This window comes from Chrysoperla carnea, chromosome 3, assembly GCF_905475395.1.
Source record: "Chrysoperla carnea chromosome 3, inChrCarn1.1, whole genome shotgun sequence".
NCBI lineage: Eukaryota > Metazoa > Arthropoda > Insecta > Neuroptera > Chrysopidae > Chrysoperla > Chrysoperla carnea.
In genome coordinates this window covers 56,406,153-56,427,599 of record NC_058339.1, presented here as the reverse complement: position 1 = coordinate 56,427,599, position 21,447 = coordinate 56,406,153, and the positions used below count along the sequence as shown (strand labels likewise).

Here is a 21,447-nt window from a genome sequence, read left to right as displayed (position 1 = left end):
ATCGATGCGTTGCACGTACATTCGAAAAATCTTTTCAAACGCTAAACTTTGGTTTAGAAATTACCAACTTATTGGGCTGTAATAAAACGAAACAACCGAAAAATTTTTTAAAAACAAATTTGAGAGAAAAGATTTTAAATCGATTTTAGCTTGTATAAATTGTAAGAATTGTCAACGTATTCAGGTAAAATTATAAAACAAGTTAATAAAAAAGAATCCGTATAATTTAATTATTATAGCTTCTATAAATAGACTACATTATTAGAGAATTTCATTTGATAGTATTTTCTTTAGTTTAAATAAGGTTTCTTGAATAACTTAAATTCATTATGTTAGACGACTCATCCGTTGTGATAAAATGAAAAACTGAAGAGGAGAAAGCTTTTCCTCTTTAAATAGCTACTTATCTTGTATTATTTTTTATTAGATTTATCTTATATAATTTATACATATTAACCTTAGAACTACTAACTCTGGTAAGTATCTATACCAGGTTAACTTTGAACTACGTTTCTAAGTTAGACCGTGCTATTATCGACTGCTATTTAAATCGATTTTCCACCAACTAAAGCTTAATCAAATTGAATTTTATTACATTATTTTTTTGGCATAAAAAAATTCATGTATTTATGAGTCAAATTACTGCTTTTATAACGATTTTATGATCAAAAACTCTAGGTAGTAAATATTTACCTACCTCGGCAAAAAAATATCCCAAACTGAGAGGAAAACTTGGAACAATCAATAAGGGGGTAAATTTCCCATTCTCAAAAAGAAATGAAAAACATGATTAAATTACTACATCGAAAACATGATTTTTCAATTTCGATAAAGACTCCTAACCATATCATCTTAGTTGGTCACGTGTCAGCGTCCTTGGATGTTCAGGGTCAAAGGTCGCAAAATCAATTTTTTGATAATATCTCGTTTGTCTTTTACCTTAATCGTACTTACATTTATTATAAAAGTAGTAGAGTAATAGTACCTTAGAGGCAGGGTCAATCGTGAATCCCAGTCTATTTTACGATTTTTGTACTTAATTGTTCATTAAATACTACTTAAGGTATTTTCAGCCGGTTATTTGCAGTTCCTATGCTAAAACTATGATAAAACCCACTTTTCGACAGAATTTAACGAATTTTTTTTCATAGTCTAAAAATAGAGCTTACTATGAACTTACAAAGTTTCAGAAATTTTGACCGCTTAAAACACGAGATAATTAAGTTCCCTTCTGTCTACAAGTGCTTTCATCCTGGGAATACCTTAAATAATTATTTAATATCACATTTAAAATCGCATTCGAAAATTAGCAAAAATAGGATATAATAAAAAACCGTTGAAATAAATATTCAGTAAAACTATGCATAAAATAGAAATAAAAAGTAATTTAATTATTTCTTTAGATTTAAAAAAAATAATTGATTCGAATTTTAAAGCGTTCGTATTTTATACGTTTCAATGCAATTAGCTTGTATATTAAATAACGCTTTTTTTAAATAACTATCGTAGAAAAATTCTGAAAACGATGCACACACAAAATGAGGCTGTTTAATAAAACGAAGTTAGTTTTTCTTGCATCTTATTGTTAGAACTACTACTAGCTTTGCTTTTTAATCAACACTTGGTTCTTCTAACGTGAATGAAAAAAAAAGTACATAAATTTCCCATAGGTGTGTTACCCAATGGAAAGATAATAATTTATAATTTAGAATAAAATAAATAAAGTCTAGAAATCAGACATTTGATAAATATTTACAATTTTTTTTAACAAACTCATTTAAAAAATACAGAGCAATAGTAAATACAGTTGATAGCAAGCACGCGGTTAACTTTGGACACCGATGATAAGTTCCATAAGTTTTTATTTACGTTTACATAAAAATAAATAGAAACATTAGTTTGTAAATAAAATATACATACTAAATTCAATAAGTCATAAACATAATAATAATATCTAATAATTGGATTGCGTGCAACATTAAATTAATAAATTTGAACTTCAAGGTTATTTAACGATTGTTCAGAATGTCATCTTCTGTTTATTATTTTAATTATAATATTAATTTTTATTTAAAAAAAATCAATTTATATAGAATAATTTTATATAACCACCATACTTATTCTAATAATTATGTACTTTGTAGGCTTGGAAAGACTGACCCAATATTTTTGAACCATTTGTTACAGTCAGGTTCTTTTTTCCATTGGATACTTTATAGGCTTGGAGACATAATTTTTTGACAAGGGCCTCGCGATGCTTAAAAAAGTTCCCTTCTTTGTAGCACATATTTAGAGCCGTTGGAAAAGTATAACATAATGATTTTCGGCAATGACATTAGAAAAATGTTCGATTGAAAACAGAAGCAAATAAAATAGCGGTTGTTACAAATTATTTTATTCGCCCTTCGATTTCGTCTCAACAAATAACGCTGTTACCATCAATTTCGTTTAATTATTACGTAATGCGACTTAACGGGTTACCATACTGTAACAAATGATTTGAAATTTTGTGAATGAGTCTAGAAAGAATGATTTTTTCATGAAAACTGTGTAGGTAATCCTGTTTAAACTCTTTTAACTTAAAACTTTTATCTAGAGCTTTACAATTATAGAGAATTTTATAGGTCGTTGTAAATTCTGGAAATATACGGAAATTTATTTTCCAACAATCAGAATTTGTAAATTAAAATTGGATTAAGCATGTTTTCGTAAAATTCTTTATTTTGTTTGGTATTTCTAATTTTTTGTAAAACTTGATTTGATTTAATCAAGAATGTATTATTATTATCAGAATTTGTAAATTAAAATTGGATTAAGCATGTTTTCGTAAAATTCTTTATTTTGTTTGGCATTTCTAATTTTTTGTAAAACTTGATTTGATTTAATCAAGAATGTATTATTATTATTACAATAATAGCACATTTGACCTCAACAATTTGTTACAATTAGTCATAACCAGTAGTGACTAGTAATTTTTAGAAAGAATTTTTATTTTCTGATTTAAATATCAGGAAATTTCTATACAATCACCGAAATTTCCAAGTCACATAATACTTGGGCAATGTCACTTTTTCAATAAATTTTCCAAAAGTTCTTAGAAATTTTATTTTGTAACTTAACAGCACTTTTCAATTACGCAACATAACCGAACTGATAGAAATTCAAAATTTTGGTTGGAATTCAAAAATTGATACGCAATGTTTCAGTTTTTCTCGGTAAAGATATGTTGTTACAGTTTTGCAGCTCAAAAATCGTCCAGACTATTAGTTTATACATAATAATTTTATCATATATGTAATAATATTGCCTATATAATTCAGTAAATGGAAATAATAAAATAACTTTGTAAATTGTAAAGCTACTAGGTCCGTCCTGCACCCAACAAATAACGGACTCGAATTTTTTGTGAATTTTATTTTAAAAACAGTTAATAGAAGTAATTTCATTGTATCTTTGTGTACTCGTCACGAATTTTTATTGTGTAATTATTTTTAATATAATGTAAATAATTTATCTAATATATTATGTTTTTACCATTTCAAAAAATTTCAATTAGGTTAAATAAAAAGTTCACTTAAACATGCCATCGAAAATATTTTTCAATACAACCCTAAAAATATTTACATTTATGTTGCGTTTCTAATTTAACTATTTATTTTATTTCAAATGAACAATCAAAAATTATTTAAAATTGGTATTTCAATAACATCGAATTTTACGACATTGAATTGTCTATAGATACAAAATCATTAAGCTGCCTCGCATACCATATTCGATTACACGAATTATTTTTCTATTTCAAAAAAAGGAAAGAAAAACAACAGAGCTCCACCACTAAGGTCATATTTTTCTCCTCTTGTCAAGGTTTCTGTACATATTAAATTTTTACATACGGAAAGCTGGTCTTTTGACACTAATCAAAGGCATTTTCTTAATATTATCTTAATTCACGTACAGATTTCTATTATATTCCTTCCAATACATATCGTTGTAAAAAAATAGGGAAGAGGGGTAGGAAGTTGACATCCCTAAAAGATACTTTCTTTCCAGCAATTAAACATACATACAAATTTTCAACTAGGTTTTAAAGATTATTAAAGCCTTAAAATAAGTTCAAAAGTCCTAAATAATTCATGGGTTTTCTCCCTTCCGAATTGCTGAAATCAAAAGTCGCATTCATAACAGCTTTCTTTAGAGAAGCAATGACTTCTATATCACTGGATAGAGGATCTCGTGTATTAAAATTCGTCTGAATTTCTGAATTTGAGATATATACTAGCGCCACCAAATTAGTGGCTAGAACTAAAAAAAATGTTTATAACATATATTATATAGATATCACGCATGCGTTTAATAGTTTCCAATAATTCCAACCACTCATTCTGAGGCGCTGGAGATGCTTCAATACAAGATACTTAATTTTGTTTTTCGCTATATAGATCCTCTATCCAGTTATATAGAAATCAGTGGTGTGAAGCCTCGCGGGTACAGTATTAGACAAAAATTATAGCAAATTTCACAAAATTTTTTACAATATTGTAGCACGACAATTACCTTAACGAAGAGTTTCGATTCAAGGTTTTTTACTTAATTTTTGTGAAGATGCAAATCATTTGAATTTTTCACTAGCCTTTTCTAAATAAACTTACCTATTGATTTGACTCAATATTTACGATACTGAACTACACCAACCGCCTTAAACTAATGGGGACATGGAATGATCGTATTGTGAAAAAGAATGACGAATTCAATCATTTCTTGCTATTCAATCAAATCTTATTGCATTCAAATAATGTCTACAAAATTATTTACTTACTCACTTAAAGTAAGAACAGGGATTATTGAACTGTTTAGTTTGCATGTTTAAATTGCATTTATTATCCAGTCTATCATTCATACAAATCTGATGACAATTTTATTTTATTATGACCATTATAAATGATATTTAATTTTTTTCAGTCTTAATTTATTCAATATAAGCAGGATTTAAAAAAATTGTTTAATAAATTTTTTCCCAAAACAGAAAAATAGAAAATAAACAGGCACTCATAAAAATATTCCTCGACTCTCGTTATTTATTAAGCTAGTTTCGACTATCATTTGATAAGTTTTCAGGACAGACAAAACATGTATATTTTTCTTTTGAAATTTTTCATAAATTTGGAATACATTCATTAATAAGTATCTATTAGCTTTAATTATGATTTTATTCATTAAAATAAGTGTAATTTTCTGAATAATTTGAAAAGAGTTCATTTTTTGTTCTCCTGAAAACTTATCAAATGTTACTTGCGTGGTATTGTTACATAAATGCCGATATTATAAAGATATTATCATAGAGTTCGTGAGTGCCTATGCTACCCATAAATGAGAGTGTCCGCAAGTAAGATGGAAAACGCTGCAAAATTACCGTAGCCCTATGTATCATATAATGAATGACGTCACCATAGAGAAAATGATATGGTAGCTCGGCAACGTTCTCTATCTTACCTGCTATATATATACAGTGTGTGTTTGAAGCATCTTGGGATAGAAATATGTCTGTAGTATGACTGAATACAGAATACATTCGTTTAGTAATGCATCTAAAAGAGAGGTATTATATACATACATTGAATTACTTGGAAGACACTTGGAGGTGGGAGTTTTTTAGTTACAGATAACTAGTAAGTTAGTATGCAACAAATCTCCCACTCTCTGCATGCATACAACGCAACAGCTTGTCCTATCGTATCTGTTTATCGTATCTGTAGTGTTACAATACATGAATAATACCTCTCTTTTAGATGCATTACTAAACGAATGTATTCTGTATTCAGTCATACTACAGACATATTTCTATCCCAAGATGCTTCAAACACAGGCTGTATATATATAAAGGACCATCCATTAATTACGTCGGGGGGTAACGAAATGTAACATTGTGTGACTAGGGGTATTGCCAAAAGCTTTGTGACATCACATGTTCAAATTTAAAATATAAACGCAAAATTTAAGTAAAAACAAAAAAAAAAACCATAACGAAGCTTTTAATATACTCCCTTTTTAAATTCTCAATCGTAATCAATCGTTTATCGTTAACTTAATTAATCTTTTGTTTTGTCTATTATTTAAATTATTTGACTTGATGTTGATTTTATTAAAGATTTTTGTTAAAAATTTAAGAAAAAAAATTTTTACTGCTGTCGCACCAAGGAAGGGGGCCATTCAAAAATGTGACCATCTGTGACAAGAGGGAGGGGGGTTAAAAATCGTAAAATTTGTGTGATGTAATTTATAGATGGCTCCTAACATCTCTTAGGATGATATCGACAATGCAATCCAAATTCCTCTTGAATAGTACAATCATTCGCCAAAAAATTTCTAACGTTAAACTTCAATTTGGCTTTAATCTGTAAGAGTAGTTAAAAAATAAGAGAACGATTTAATAAACAATACTGAAAAATTGGGAATAATCAGTAAGATTTAAAAATTGATTATCGTAGCCACCCTGTAATAGAATTGTCTAAATTCTAAATAGTAATTATTATTTATAAATAAATCACAATGCAACAGAATCGTCAAGTCACTTATTTATATTCAACAATATGCATGTATATTATATATTCTGTTTGACGTTAAGTCGTTCTAAATTTAACTGAGATGATACAAAGGTTTCTTGAGGAAGTTATAGCATAAATCATAATCAAAAATTAGGTAAAGGGAATTGTGGGGATGACAATATTCATGATTTTTTCTTTCTATTAAAATATTTCAGAAAATCACAGTCCCATTATTGTATATAATAAAAATCACACGAAAGTAAAATATATTATGATTTTTGCTCCATCAATTATCTTCCTTATTTTTTTGTTATAAGATTTTTTTTCAAAATTATTCACGTAGAATCTCTAAATTAAAAGTTTGTATTCACTAGCAAGTATTCACATTAAATTCGAAAAGAACAATATTTAATTCAATTAATTTCATTGAGCAAGTGACACTTAATATTATAACAAAAATATTAATTATAAAAAATCACTAACTTAACTCATTTCCAAATAATCCATTTTGGTCTTCTTTCAAATGTTTCTAGCTTTGACATGCTAATTTGATCTTTTACCCTTTACATTTGTATTTATATGTTATATTATGATCATTTCTGTGAACATAAGGTAGCTGAGAGCGTTGAAATAGGGCTATATATTTTGTTATTTTAGTGATTGATTACTTAGTTCAAATCCAGCAAAAGAAACAGTCTCAAAAGTTTTTTTTAAATTTATTATTATGTCTAACTCTATTGGATTTTTTATCTATTTTATTTTTGTTAACATACGTTTCATATTTTATTTTTTGATAGTTCTGTATTGTTTTAATTACGAGTGAGTTAGGTTCAGTTTTTCGACTATAAAGGAGTTGCTTGGGCTCTGAAATTTTTAGCCCTTATATTCAAAAATAAGACACTATTACAGAAAACGGAGATATTATCGTAAACGCATATGTCCCGCAGTTTCGCTAGGACTAGAAGTAAGTAAATTAATACGTTTGGTTTCAAAATAAAAAGTGAAATATTTGTTCGTGATGACAATCACAAGCTCTGACTCTCAAAAACCTGAACAATAAATACAAATTGACAATTATTTCGTAATGTTTTTTTGCTAATGGATACAAACATCACAACAATATCAGTTTAAAATTTCAGCCTTTTTTAACAATTTTTTTAAGTATGCAAATTTTCAATATATAGCTAAATTAACAAAAAAAGATGGATCTGATAATAAGGAGAACAAGAATTGTGATAATGGGGGGCGAACATGTCTTCGATGCATGTCAGCAATCTGCAAAGAACATCCCGGTACTGAGGGTGAGTGCCACTCCACTCGCTCATGATTGGTTCGTTGGTTGTTGCTTTCTCATGAATATTATCATTATATACATCACGTTCATTATATTAATAATAAATCAACGTATTTTGTTGTGGAAATACAATCTTGATGCTAGAAATCCAATTTGTTTATTACTAACGTTAATGCTACAATTTTTAATATTAGCTTGCTTTGTAAAAGTAGTGTTGGGCTTAACAACTTTGATCCAATTTAAGTATATATTTTAAGCTTTTATTTTGATTTTTTCAAATTGATAATATTCTCAATGCTTAGAACTTCATTCGTACGAAAAACTTGCACAAACAGGTTTGTACAACTCTAACTATAAACTTCTAAAAATCAAAGAAAACGTCATTTGGATATCAAATTTTACCAAAAAAGTAATAGACCGTGGGACAGGAAGGGTGATTTTGTTAAATGATTAATACTTGAAAACTTCGTGAATGGTTTCCTTTTGGCGAGTCTACCAAACTTCTCTCTACGACTTTTGAAGTGCTGCGTTTTCAAATAAGAATAATAACGACTCGCCAAAAGGAAACCATTCACGAAGTTTCTGTATTAATCATTTAACAAAGCACCCTTTCTGCCCCACGGTCTATACTTTTTGCTATTTAATTTAAAAGTATTTGCATTCAACAAAATTTTGATCCTCATTTAAAGATACGACCTCGAATCTTGAATGTGAATTATTCCAATAAATCGAATGAGAAAATTTTTTTGGCCGAATGCGGTATTCGTTATATCTACAATACGTTCCAAAATGAATGCAAATTTTTATCTGAAAAATATTTAGTAAGAAACGTAAAATTCTGAAATAAATTTTGATTTTTTTCTCCAATTTCTTGAATCAATTTTGTATTATATAAGTAATTAAATGAGAATTTCGACTACCATGTAGTCATCATCAGTATGAATTAGTTAATCGTAATTACTCTTAAAAATAATGTATGTGCTACTCGTTGCTAATTTGGGTCTTCATACTGATAATGACTACATGGTAGTCAAAATTAGTATTTATATAATACAAAATTGATCTAAGAAATTGATGAAAAATCGAAACTTAATTCGAAATATCCTATAGTTCTCATTTATTATCTTATATTAAAATTCTGATGCAATATCATTTAGCTTTAACCAACACTATTGTAAGGAAAATACTCAATTTCGAAACTATGTGACGTTAATGGCCAATACTAATATTGTTATGATTTTTTAAGTTTCTTTATTTTTATTTCTGTTGTTTTTAATAACAAGAAAATGATGTTTTTTCTTTATTTGTAAGTTTTTCTTTTGTATTTTTGTTTTGTTATTTTTCAAATTTTCTCTTTTTGTTTTGTTATTTTTTAATCTTTTTTGCTTCAATTATTTTCTTAATATTATAATTCATTCAGCGTTACAATCAGAGACCTTATAGGCTTGCGTTTTCCCACCTCTTTTTTTTGAAATATTCCATTTTTGTCTCCGATTACGATAAAAAAACATTTATTAAAAGTAATTTTGATCCAAAAAATACAAGATTCGTATCCATTTAACAATTTAACGTGTAGTTTCCGAGATGTCTTCCAAAATCGTTTACAAAGATGGATATCTTAAAGAAATTTCAGTTGAAAATCTCAAAAAGGATCCCTCTAGATTAGAAATCCCGTAGCTGGAAAACTATTCGTTAAAAATTTTGGTGACCGTGAGAGGCTTTGATCAGAATGATCCAATTAACATTTTAGGGTGGATTAAAAAAAAGTTTCACAGAAAGCCATTTTACTGTCTAATCTTGCAGGGTCCTTTGCCATTCAATCGTTAGCCAGATTTGTATGTTCATTTCAAGGAAATCAAAGGCCCAGTATCGATAGGTAGTAAAAATTAAAAATAAAGTATTCAAAGTTTATACTTCCTCCTTCAACAAGTTTTGTGCATCGGCGCTTGTGTGCTGGTTCATTAAATATCTAAATTATAAAAATTTCATGTTAACAGCAAAAAATACTATTTCGTATGATTGGAAACGTTATCTACATCAATATAATATAATAATCAATAAATTTTATTAATGTAAATCAAAATTTCCAATTCCGATAAAAATTATCGAAATAAAAATCAAGGTTGATAATTAGTGATTTACAAAAAAAGTCTCAATAGACTGACTAAATTACTATACTCTTAATTATACTCTTAGTATTAATGGCAGATACTAACAAGATTTTTATATTCAAAATATACAGAGTGTATACAAAAATGTGTCCCATCAATTTAGAGGCTCTTCATCAAATCATTAAAAAAACTTCACATGAACCAGAGTCTGGAAACGACCCTCCCAAAGTTGTAAAAACCCTCGGAGACTTACTCGAATTTGTGTCGTTTGATTTCAAAAAAAAAAAACTTTCAAACAAAAGTTGCTAGTATTTTTAAACAAAATATTTTTATTATTAAAACTTTTTCTAGTTTAGGTACTCCTTCTGAAATATGAGAGACTGCTAGTGAGAGCGCAAACTGTAGAAGAAAAAAACAAATTAGAAAAATCATAATTCTCATTAAAATACAATTTTGGTTCAAAACTTTATTTTGAAAACCAAACCCAAAATGTATTAAAATATCTCCCATGAATGTAGACAGTTTGATTGTTTAATAATCAGTGTATTTTTAATTAAATTTGCGGTTAATTACACTTCCCTCTTTTTAAAATTCTTTGTAATTATTCTCCATATAATTATTAACTTGATTTTCACTTAATAATACAACTATTTTTAACCAAACAATAGTAATTAAAATTGTACTTATCAAGAACATTTTTAACTTTACCTTGATTGATTTAATAATAATAATAATAAATGAATTTATATCAAGGTCACGGCTATTTAAAAATTTTAATGAAGGTCACAGATGTACATCAGATATTGTCAATCTAATTTAGATATTAAATCAATGACAGACATTATTGTATTGTATTTTATTATCAAAGTATACAAAGGTCAGGATGTCACCGAACCACACAGAGACGACTATGAATTTTATACGAAAACTTTTTTGGCGTCGTTCGATCTGACGCACCATTAGCGATTGTGGCTTTGTTAAATATCGCTTTCAATTTAAAAAATTTCTCGATTAATTTTTAGCAAAAATTAAAGTTTTGTAATGAATAAAGTTGTTGCATATTATAGTATAATACTTTATCGACAATTAATTTTTTCGTAAAGTTTGTATGTATAGATTTTGCGTGCAAAGTTCTAAAACACAATATTTGAATTTGTTTCGAAATTTGATATTTTTTTCTAGTAAATTTAATTTTTAGAACTTTGAACTTAAATATGAAACTTAATGAAAACTTGTCTGAAGATAAATTAGTAAACTTGATTTCCTACAACCTTTAGTTTAGGTTTGTTTACTTTTATTATAAAAAATTTCCTAATATTAGACGGAAAATTCTTAAAAGCAAAAACGATAATTAACAACAAAGTCATATTCGTTTATAGTATGTCAAATCTAAAAACGATTAAGAACATTTCGTCTTAGAATTTTGTAAGTAATTAAAAGTTTCTGTACGGTGATTTAGGGACAAGCCGTATTTTACCGATTAGTTTCATTGTGGATGAGAGTAAGAAAATTTTTCGCTTTTGGAAATTTCAATTAATTCGGTAATATTTCACCGCATCTTTCAAAAATTTAGCAGCTTTTTTTTGAAACAATACAAAATATCTCGAATTCTTTTCTATACAAAAATCCTATAATTTTGAAAATTCTCAGTAATCCTATTCTAAAACTTTCTTTCTATCTCGGGATCACTTATGGGAATATTCTATGAAATTTTTATTGAATATGAATGGAAAACTCTTTGATATAAACATTGATTTATGTTCCTAAATGTAGAAATACACCAAATAGATGAAATGTCTAGCTTTAATTGAATTAAAATCGATTGCCGTAAAAAAAAAATCGTTTAAAAAATAAAATGTATTTTTTTAGTTTTCGCTACTACTATGAAGTTAAACTAATTGGAAACTTCCTTATTAGATTCAAATCATATTTTACGACGATTTTCTAAAACAGGTTTCCTTAAAACAAGTATAAATATATACATCAAAACGTTTTAAAATTTAGATTTCTTTAGGCAGCCGATGAAATTGTAGCTGTGCAACAGATTTGAAAATTCATTTTAAATGATATTCATGGTATTCTAATAATAATAAAATAAAGGTTTTAAGAATTGCTTAAGTAATTGGAAATATGTAATTATTAAATAAAGTGTTTAGTTTCTTAAAATAATATTTGATATCATATTTTTAATTATTAAACAATTAATATTAAAAATTTTTATTCATTTATTTGTTAGTTTATATTTTGGAAAAAACCCTTTAATTACCTAATTAACTGTTAAAGAATAAAAAATTGCATACTATTATTATATTCACTGGCTGAACAGATATCATTTAATGATTAAGATATATAAAATCCTTTGATACATGGAGTTACAATTGAAGTTTTTGTATTAAGAATCAAACAGGATTCGCGAATTTCAATTAGTTTACACTGCTTTATATTTTCTTCTGTTAATACTGTTCAAAAAATAAAAAAAATAATAGCATAGCGATTCGATCGTTTACAACTGCATCTATTGATCTATTTGCCCGACAACATCTTAATAAGGGTACAGCAAACGTTTTTTTAACGTATATACGTTTTTGCAATACATTTTGTTAAATAAATTGCAAGTACATGAATTTTAACGTATGTTAGAGCTCTATTTAACAGCGTATTTTAAACAAACATGCGTTTAGAACAACGCGATAAACTAGACGCTCATGTAATCTTAACTTAAGTAGATATATAAAATTCGAATTATTCCTTTAGACCGTCAGCTCCATATAGGTTTTATGTGTAATACTTACATTAAAATTACAAAATAATACAAAAACCACAGATATAAATCATTTATTGACCACTGAAGTTAATCTATCTATCTATATCAAATGTTATTAAGATTATCAGTATTGTCTTGTGTTTATTGATAAATATTTTTTACTGGTTTTTATTGCTTCCATCAGACTCAAGTAATTTGCCCTCTGTAATAAAAAAAAGCATTTTTAGATGGAACTAATTTTAATATTATAAACAACACACTGGTAGAACGGCTTGTTTGAGTTAGTTTACCACTTCCAATAACCAAATTGCAGTGCGTTTTTTGAAATTTTATATGTAATGACTTTTCTCAAAAGTTAAACTATTTTCCATTTACTGGAGTAATGTAATTTTAAATCAATCCCATTTTATTAGCCTAAAAATTTGAGATTTAATATTTGTGTTTTTGGTTTCAGCTCTAAAATTTCAAGAAAATCTATTACGAACTATGATGCAAATTGAAAATACATTCTTTGAATTGGGCCGATCATCAACAAAAAATTGTCTTATAATTTGCGATCGTGGTGCAATGGATGCTTCTGCATGTAAGTATTAAAATCAGTACTCGCATTTGGCCCTCAGAATAAAAATATGTCATTTTTACGATGGGATACATTTATATATAAGCTTACTTTATATTACTGCATGGATAATTTAGGAGAACAAAACAATATACATATTTGACCAAAAAAAAAGCTGAAAAAACATTTTCGTTCACATTTCCATTAATAAAGTTTTAGTTTGCATTGCAAAAAAATTTGTTACTGTTTCTTACTTTTTGACATAGGTAATTTTGAATCCTTAAATTTAATATCCTTTTAGACATACACATTTCTTTAAAATAAAAAATTTATCTATTTTTTTTAGTCATTTCCAAAGAAAAATGGGAGAAAATGATGCAAAATAATGGATGGAATAGTGTAGAACTACGCGACAATCGTTACAATCATATTGTTCATATGGTATCTGCTGCAAATGGAGCAGAAGATTTTTATTCATGTGAAGATCATGCTTGTCGTTCAGAAGGTGTTGTATTAGCTAGAGAACGTGATTATAATGCAGCTTCAGCATGGATTGGTCATCCATATTTTGATGTTATTGATAATTCAACTGATTTTGAAACAAAAATCAAAAGAATGATTGAGTGTGTATGCCAAAAATTGGGTATTGATACGGGTGATCGTCTGAAGATCAATTCTCGCAAACTTAAGTTCCTAGTTGAAGGTCCGTTACCACCTGATGATAAATTTCCAACAGGATTCCAAGATTTTGATGTGGTACATAATTATTTACAAACAAAATCACCAAAAATGCAAGCACGATTACGTAAACGAGGCCAAAATGGTATGCATTTGTATTATTTATTATTTAAAAATATTTGTCTATTGTGGTCTTAACAAATTAGTAGGAACTATCGTTAAAGGCTAATTTATAAAACTTAAATATACTCAATAAAATAATTACTTGGAAATAAATCCAAGCTAACTTGATTTATTATTTAATAGCTAGAAATTAATTTAATTCAAAAATTAACCATTATTTTACAAGACATGAAACAATAATATTCGATCCAAATACTTGTGAGTCGATGCTCTAACTTAAAGAATCTTCATTTTTCGCATTTCATAGATTTCAATATTCATTTTTCCTTCTTCTCATACATGTTTAGTTTTCTTCAAGTTTTCTTAGGTTATCTGCAAGAGTATGCGTCACGAATTTAGCATTAGTATTCCTTTTGCATGTTTTCACGGAATATTTTTTTGTTTATTATTTATCCTTTTAAAGCGATTAAAATTTCTGCAGATTTTTCTGAGAACAACTTCTTGCAAATACAAGCACTTTTGATCCATATTAAGTGTAACACATAATTACATTAAATTCGTCTATAATCATTTCTTAAATATCATCTTGTTTCATTTTCACTATATTTGAGTTAAAGAATCGAACCAATAATTATCTAGTTCTTTTTCTATTTAAATATTTCTTGAATTAGTAACTCATGTAAACAGGATATCAGCGTTTTTTATCTCTACCATCTTTAGAATGTAGCAATCGAAATTATTTTTATAAAAGCATTTTTTAAAGATAGTACCTTGCCTTAAATCATGTTTTTATCAGTTACTACTAATTTGATAATCCATTATTCGTTTATTTAAACTAATTTTCCAACTGTTTGACCCTAAATAATACGTTACTAAAATCAACCAATTTATTAACTATATCAACAAATCAATGTAAGAATTTTTAAATATGGTTGTATTTTAACTGTATGGTAATGGGGTAACAGTTGGGAACAATTCAGACAAAAACATGATGCCCATCTACAGGTCATTGGAGCTACATTCATACAATCAGAAAACCCCGGATATGTGGGCAAGTTGTCGAAGTCCGAACACAATTAACACATCGGGATTATGTCAACATGCTGTCACAAAAAGACGAAGACCACTTCCCGATATACAAGAAGAGGCGTTGTTTTATTATCAACAATCAGTATTATCAATTGGATATTTACAAGAAACCAGCACATCCAAGGTATTTTTACATATTTTTGAAAACTTTTATTTATCTTGCGTTGTTTCTTGTCTATTCAATTTCAATTCAATTTTGTCTGATAAAAATACAAAATTATGATGTGTAAAATTTAAGTAAACAATTTTTGTTCCGTAGATGCAAGGGGATGATTCTTCTAGAGACGTACACCTCGCAAGACGAAGCACATCTAGATCAATGCCTACCAAAATTTTTAAAGATAGTAAAGAATGTAACTGGCAACCCAGACTACTCAATGTTTAATTTATCATTAAGAGAAGAATGGAATACCAGTAAAAAATTTTGCAGAACTCTTCAACATGGTAAGTACTTTATGAATAATTATATCCATGATACAATCATAGTTGCATCAATGAATGTTTTTCTCGGAAGTCCTCATGAACAGCTCCAATTTTGATTATTCGTTTTTTAAGTTTTGGATCCCCAGTTTTTTTGAAAATAAAAGACAGCCATGTTTGTTGCTGATAATTTAGCATTATATAGGTGAAAGAATTTTTTAAATCGGTTAAGTAGTGAAATCAAAAATGAGTGTTTGTATATATATTTCCATGCAAGTTTTCTCCTATTTCACCTGCACTATACAATAAATATTGTCTCGAAATTTCAAACTTCTATCATTAGTACTTAAGGTTGGACTTTGCTATATCAGTCTGATTTAGCATTTCTGATTTTAAATAATAAAAAAAAAAAAAAAATAAAAATTAAAAAAAAAAGAATAATACAAATCGGAGCTGTACTTTGAGATCTTCCGTAGATTACCTATTTTATATATTCGTTGATGAGACTATAAACACAATGAAAATGTGTTATATGCCTTTTTAAAGACTCAATAAGATACTAATGTTTATTTTCGTTTTTCAGATCCTACACTCGAACAAATTAAAACTGCAGATGATGAAGCAGCTACAAAGAAAGCAAATGGAACAAATGGAACATCCTCAGTCGTAAATGGCAATCACCATCAACAAAAATCGATAAAAAAATCTAAAGAAAATGGAGTTTCGCTCATGAATGGATCAAGTAAAATCGTGAACGGAAAAGCTTAATATCAATGCAAGACTTAAATTTTATAAATAGTATTCTTAACTTTATTATCTCTATTTAATAATTATTATCAAATTTATATATAATTTTATACACTTTGCCTCCTTAGTTATTCGATATGGAAAAGACAAGAAAACTTTCAATTAAAAATTGTTGCAATTATTATGCACAATTTTTAAAAAATAGTTCAATGTATAATTTTCCATTAAGGTGTTCAATCAATTTTTGGGATATTAAATATTGTCAAGTATACTTTCGGAATTTTGCATCGTTATAATTTTTGGAAGATATAGATAAAATCTCTAGAAAATAAATTGTTTTTTAGGTTCCTAAATTAAATCTTTTATATATCGCTCTTTAAGAATGAATCTTGCCGATTTAAATCGAATGTTTCTCAAGAGAGCCCTCTTTGAGAATATTAAAGTCTTTTTTTTATCTAAAATAATTTTATCTCAAAAATATTGAACAATCCCAAAAATTTATCATTTTTATAAAAAGTTTTTATTAAGAAAATATCATAAAATGAAGGTATGTTGTTTATTTTAATGCTCATGGGCCTCAAGATCATTTTAATCTATAAACCTAATATAGAAATTTTATGTATCTTAAATGAGAAAATAAAAGTGCCAAAAGTTAATATCATTCACGTAAACGGATAATTTTATCATCGTGATATGATTTTTTGGTTCTTAGAAAATGATAGTTTTAAAAATATTCATTCTAAATAGAGAAAATTGATTAAATACTACTATTAATGTCAAAAATTGTTCACAAAATGGATAATTTTTATCGCAAATTGTTACAAATTTATCAATTAATTGAATTTTTTTAATTTTCACTGATGTATATGTCGCAGCCAATTATATTAATTAGCCACTCAGTTGCAAGCCAAGCTTTTCACTAAACGGTACCAATCAACTACCAGCCTGAATTATATTCAACGTAGCGTTTAATACAACATTTAATGAACTGACTGACAGATTATTAGGCCATTCATACAATAGAAATTGTTTATTTTCGAAATTTAAAATATAACGTATTGTTACCTACTTTTTGGCACTAGACTCTTCCATTGTACTTTTTTTGTGTCAACACAATAAAACTATGACATACACCAACAATATTGTTGAATGCCGACACCATATTGACAGTGTGTGGGTTTCAGCGCCAGGTGGTAGATAGTGAAACTAAATGACTAGACTAGACCAAGTCATTACCTCTATTTGATTGAATGTCTGAATATCGTCAGGCTGTAAGTTGAACGACGCCGTTTGGGGTAACAAAATGACCGCAAATAAAACCTTGGGGGGGGGGGGATATTAGATACCCTTATGTAACATTTTGCTCTATATAAAAATTATAAAAATAGTATCGATGGCTGAATCTATTGGCAGATTCAGCCATCGATAATATCTACGATATTTGCCACATCGGTGAAAATTATTTTCATTTATTGTACATAAATATCAAAACTATTTAAGGATAATAAGGGTCATAATTTATAATATCTTCGTCCAAAGAGTTCTATGATCATTAAAAATATTCAAATATTATAAATTAATTTGCTGGTTTTCCAAATTTAAACGTAAATTAACATATCTTATCAGAAATATGTCTAATGGAAATATTTTCAATGTAATATTTCTAGTCAGAAAATTTTAAACCTATTTATACTTTGTACATAAACCAGTATTAATAAAATATATAATTAACTTGTTAGCAAAAAAATGTTATACAATCGAAGTTTAATTGTGTAAAAAATGAATTGCACTTAAATCAATTAAGAATTTCAAAATAAAATATTTTTTTGAGCTAAATTTTATTATAAAACAAATATTTAAAAAAAATGTATTTTTTCACTTTATCATAATGTCAAAACTCATTTTAAAAAACTTTTCATAAATTCAAAATAAAATGCAATAAAATTGAAATTTTTGAATTTCAAATAATCTCGAAATATTTCGTATGCAGTTTCTTAAAAAAAAAAAAAAAACACTTTTTATGTACTTTTGAATATAAAAATGGTGAATTGTTATTAATTTCTATTTTGTATAATTTAAAATTACATTACTCTAGTTTGGCTAATTTTAAGTCTAATTGATAACAAGATTAATAAAATGAAAGACAATCATTTTTAATTTGTTAGAAACCGTAGGTGCTGCCACTTTTAGACAAGCATCTTTCAAAATTTGCTATACGTAGATAAAATATTAAGGTATTTCCAAATTATATCAGCTGATCGGGTAGTAACAGAGCAATAGTAATTTTTTTAAAAAGAAAAATGCAACTGAACGTGTAGCATAATCAAAAGTTGCATGATTACATAATTTTAAAAATTAAAGTTTTATAAATTTTCTCCAAAAATTACACATAACATTATTTAAGAATGTATTTTTATAAAAAAAACTTAACAAACCGATGGACGTTCTCCCAAAGTTTTAACGGAAAATATTTCTAAGGAATTGACAAAAGTATGCGTCGAATTTCAGAACAACCGTTTATGAAGAAGCATGTTAAATTTCTCCAACTTTCGTAAAAAATTTTCTCAAAAACGGCATGGGGATAAATTCTCAAAAAAAATCAGCTGATTTCGGAGGGTTTATTTAACTAATAATTTTGCGAAGTTCTTGACATCCTAGTAATAGTTTGGAAATACCTTAAAGAAAATCATAATATATGACTGCAAGAAGCTTAACTGTCGATTTCATTACTACGAACTTATGATTTATATTTTTTAATTTTGATTTATACAATTTTATATTTCAAAACGTACTTAACGTCCAATTCGCATCTACTGTGCCAAACTAGGAATGTAAATTTTATAAATACTTAGCGAATTTTATGTTTATTTATTCAATCTCCACTTCAATCTTAATTAATGATAGAAAAAAATGATTGTACTTATATTCAAATTGTAAATAGTTACAAAAGTTAGGTATTAGACAACGTCTATTTATTCAAAAAAATAATAATTCTTTTTTTACAACGGAATTTAAAAATTCAAAAAAAGAAATGTTCCTTTATTCATTTCAATTCGAATGAGATATTTTGTTTGTAAATGTACCTGTTCATGAAAATGTCGTTCTCGAAACACCATCGTGGTAGACAATAATTAATAATCTTAACTATAAATCATAAAAATTTCGTAAACTATCAAAAATTTAGCGCATAAAGCTAACATGCCAAGTTCAAAAAATATTTTGCAGGGTTTTAAATCTCCTTTGTAGGGTCGATGTAAAAAATGCTTAACCATTTACCACCGACAATTACCACCGGCACTTTATTCCAAATGTTATATCTTCGATGGTATTCACATGCATCAAGTAATTTGAGAAGGAAGGATAATTTGGTTTTAATCTGAATACAAAATGGTATGCTTTGTAAAAGCTTATAAAATTGATAGCTTCAAAACATTCGTTAAAAATGTCGCCCGGTTATTAAAATTTATGGAAATGTACGTTTAATCGCTAAACTCTCTCTAGTTAAGAGCTGTTCTTAAAAAAAAGTAAGAGATAATACCATAGAGCTGTGGAGTCATACGAAAAGCAATTCTTGACCAGATAGAAAGAAACAGAAATTGTAGACGTCCTTCTCTCTCTATCTCGCAGCCAATAATAATTACAACTACAATCAAGCGCGCAGACGACAACACATGTTTTGTATATACTATTATGGTTATAGTACGTATAACAGAGCGAGTTGGCGGCGGCTTTATTGGCCTTTGGTATTATCTTTCTAAATTTTTCTCTCTTCCGTTCGTACACATTTTTCTTTGAGGGAAAACTATACTATTTTTGTTGAAGAGGGTTCTATTTAGAAATAAAATAAACCTTTCAACACTGGCAAAAATAACATATCTAAGGTTTTGAAAAATCTTAGTCGTCAATAAGAAGACTTAGTTTTGTAATGAGAGTAATATTTTACTTGAATGGGTATATCAAACATTACTTTATACCGGATTTCAAATTGTCAAATTAAACATTTGTACCTGTATTAATAAAGCTTTATGTATGTGTGCCTCTTCCGAAGTTCAAAAAGAATTAATCAATGATTAATAAATAAACAGCAGATAATACAAATTAATTTTATGTTGCAAATATTATTTTACCTAACTACCAAATAAAAATTTTTTTAAAATTATATAGAAAAAAGTGATAGATATATAATTAATTAATAATTATATTTCGGTAATTTAATAATAAAAAAAAATAGTTCACTTAGTATAAATGTGATTTAGTCAAATAATAAAATGAATGTAGTTAAAATCTTATTTTGAACTCGATTTTAGATTCGAGCAGGACTCGTTCAATAATTATTCAATGTGGAGTTTTATGTTATGATTTCTAATTGAAATGATTTCAATTGTACAAATTTAATTTCTTTTTAATTGTATACAATCATAAATATTGATTGAATAAAGTATTCTTCACCTTTTAAATTATCTATGATCGAATGAATGTCACATAATCTCTGTATATAGACAAAATTGCTGAAAAAGAAACAAATAAATTTGTTTCGGTAATTTGTGACGAAAGTACACATTTTTATTCGCGTAATTGCTTTACAAATTTTTCTACACCAAGTCAATATAAGCGTATATATGTCGCAGTCAATTAGCTTAGTACTTCAGCCGTTAACAGTTGAGTAACAAACCGTATGTACCGAGTACTGAGTAACGGGTACACCATCTAGTACCGGATTCTGAAACGTACTCAAAAATTTATCTCGTTACTCGCATTTTTCGTTACTCAATTTTTTTATTTAGAATATATACACTTTGACTTATACAGTTGAGCTATAACTGAAATCTTACCAATTGAAATTTTAGGTAATATGTATCAAAAGTAACTAGTAACGTAACGATACAATTGTAACGGGTACTGATTATTTTAGTAACGAATACATACGGGTACTCAATTTCTCGTTACTTTTACAGTACTAGTTAACAGAATTGTCTTTTAAACGGCGCCGTTCAACAAGTCCTGAATGATATTTATCCACAGCGTATTTTACAACATTTAATGAACTGACTGGCTGATGCTTAGGCCATTCATAGAATAGAGTGCTTATCTGATGACATATTGTTATTTGGTAATTATGA

At 27.4% G+C, this 21,447-nt stretch overlaps 1 protein-coding gene across 2 annotated transcripts in view; it reads left to right on the top strand.

The window, feature by feature from the left end:
* LOC123294809 (TRPL translocation defect protein 14) overlaps nt 1-16,469 on the top strand; it is a 32,832-nt gene extending 16,363 nt beyond the window's left edge. The window contains exons 5-10 of one of the 2 annotated variants that reach the window (XM_044875963.1): nt 7,727-7,843; nt 13,166-13,294; nt 13,617-14,093; nt 15,077-15,284; nt 15,420-15,604; nt 16,164-16,469. In XM_044875963.1, coding sequence (XP_044731898.1) covers nt 7,727-7,843; nt 13,166-13,294; nt 13,617-14,093; nt 15,077-15,284; nt 15,420-15,604; nt 16,164-16,348 — 1,301 coding nt within the window. In that variant the 3' untranslated portion in view covers nt 16,349-16,469. The remainder of the gene's footprint in view (nt 1-7,726; nt 7,844-13,165; nt 13,295-13,616; nt 14,094-15,076; nt 15,285-15,419; nt 15,605-16,163) is intronic. The other variant, XM_044875964.1, reaches the window with a different exon arrangement.
* Nucleotides 16,470-21,447: the final 4,978 nt, after the last annotated feature.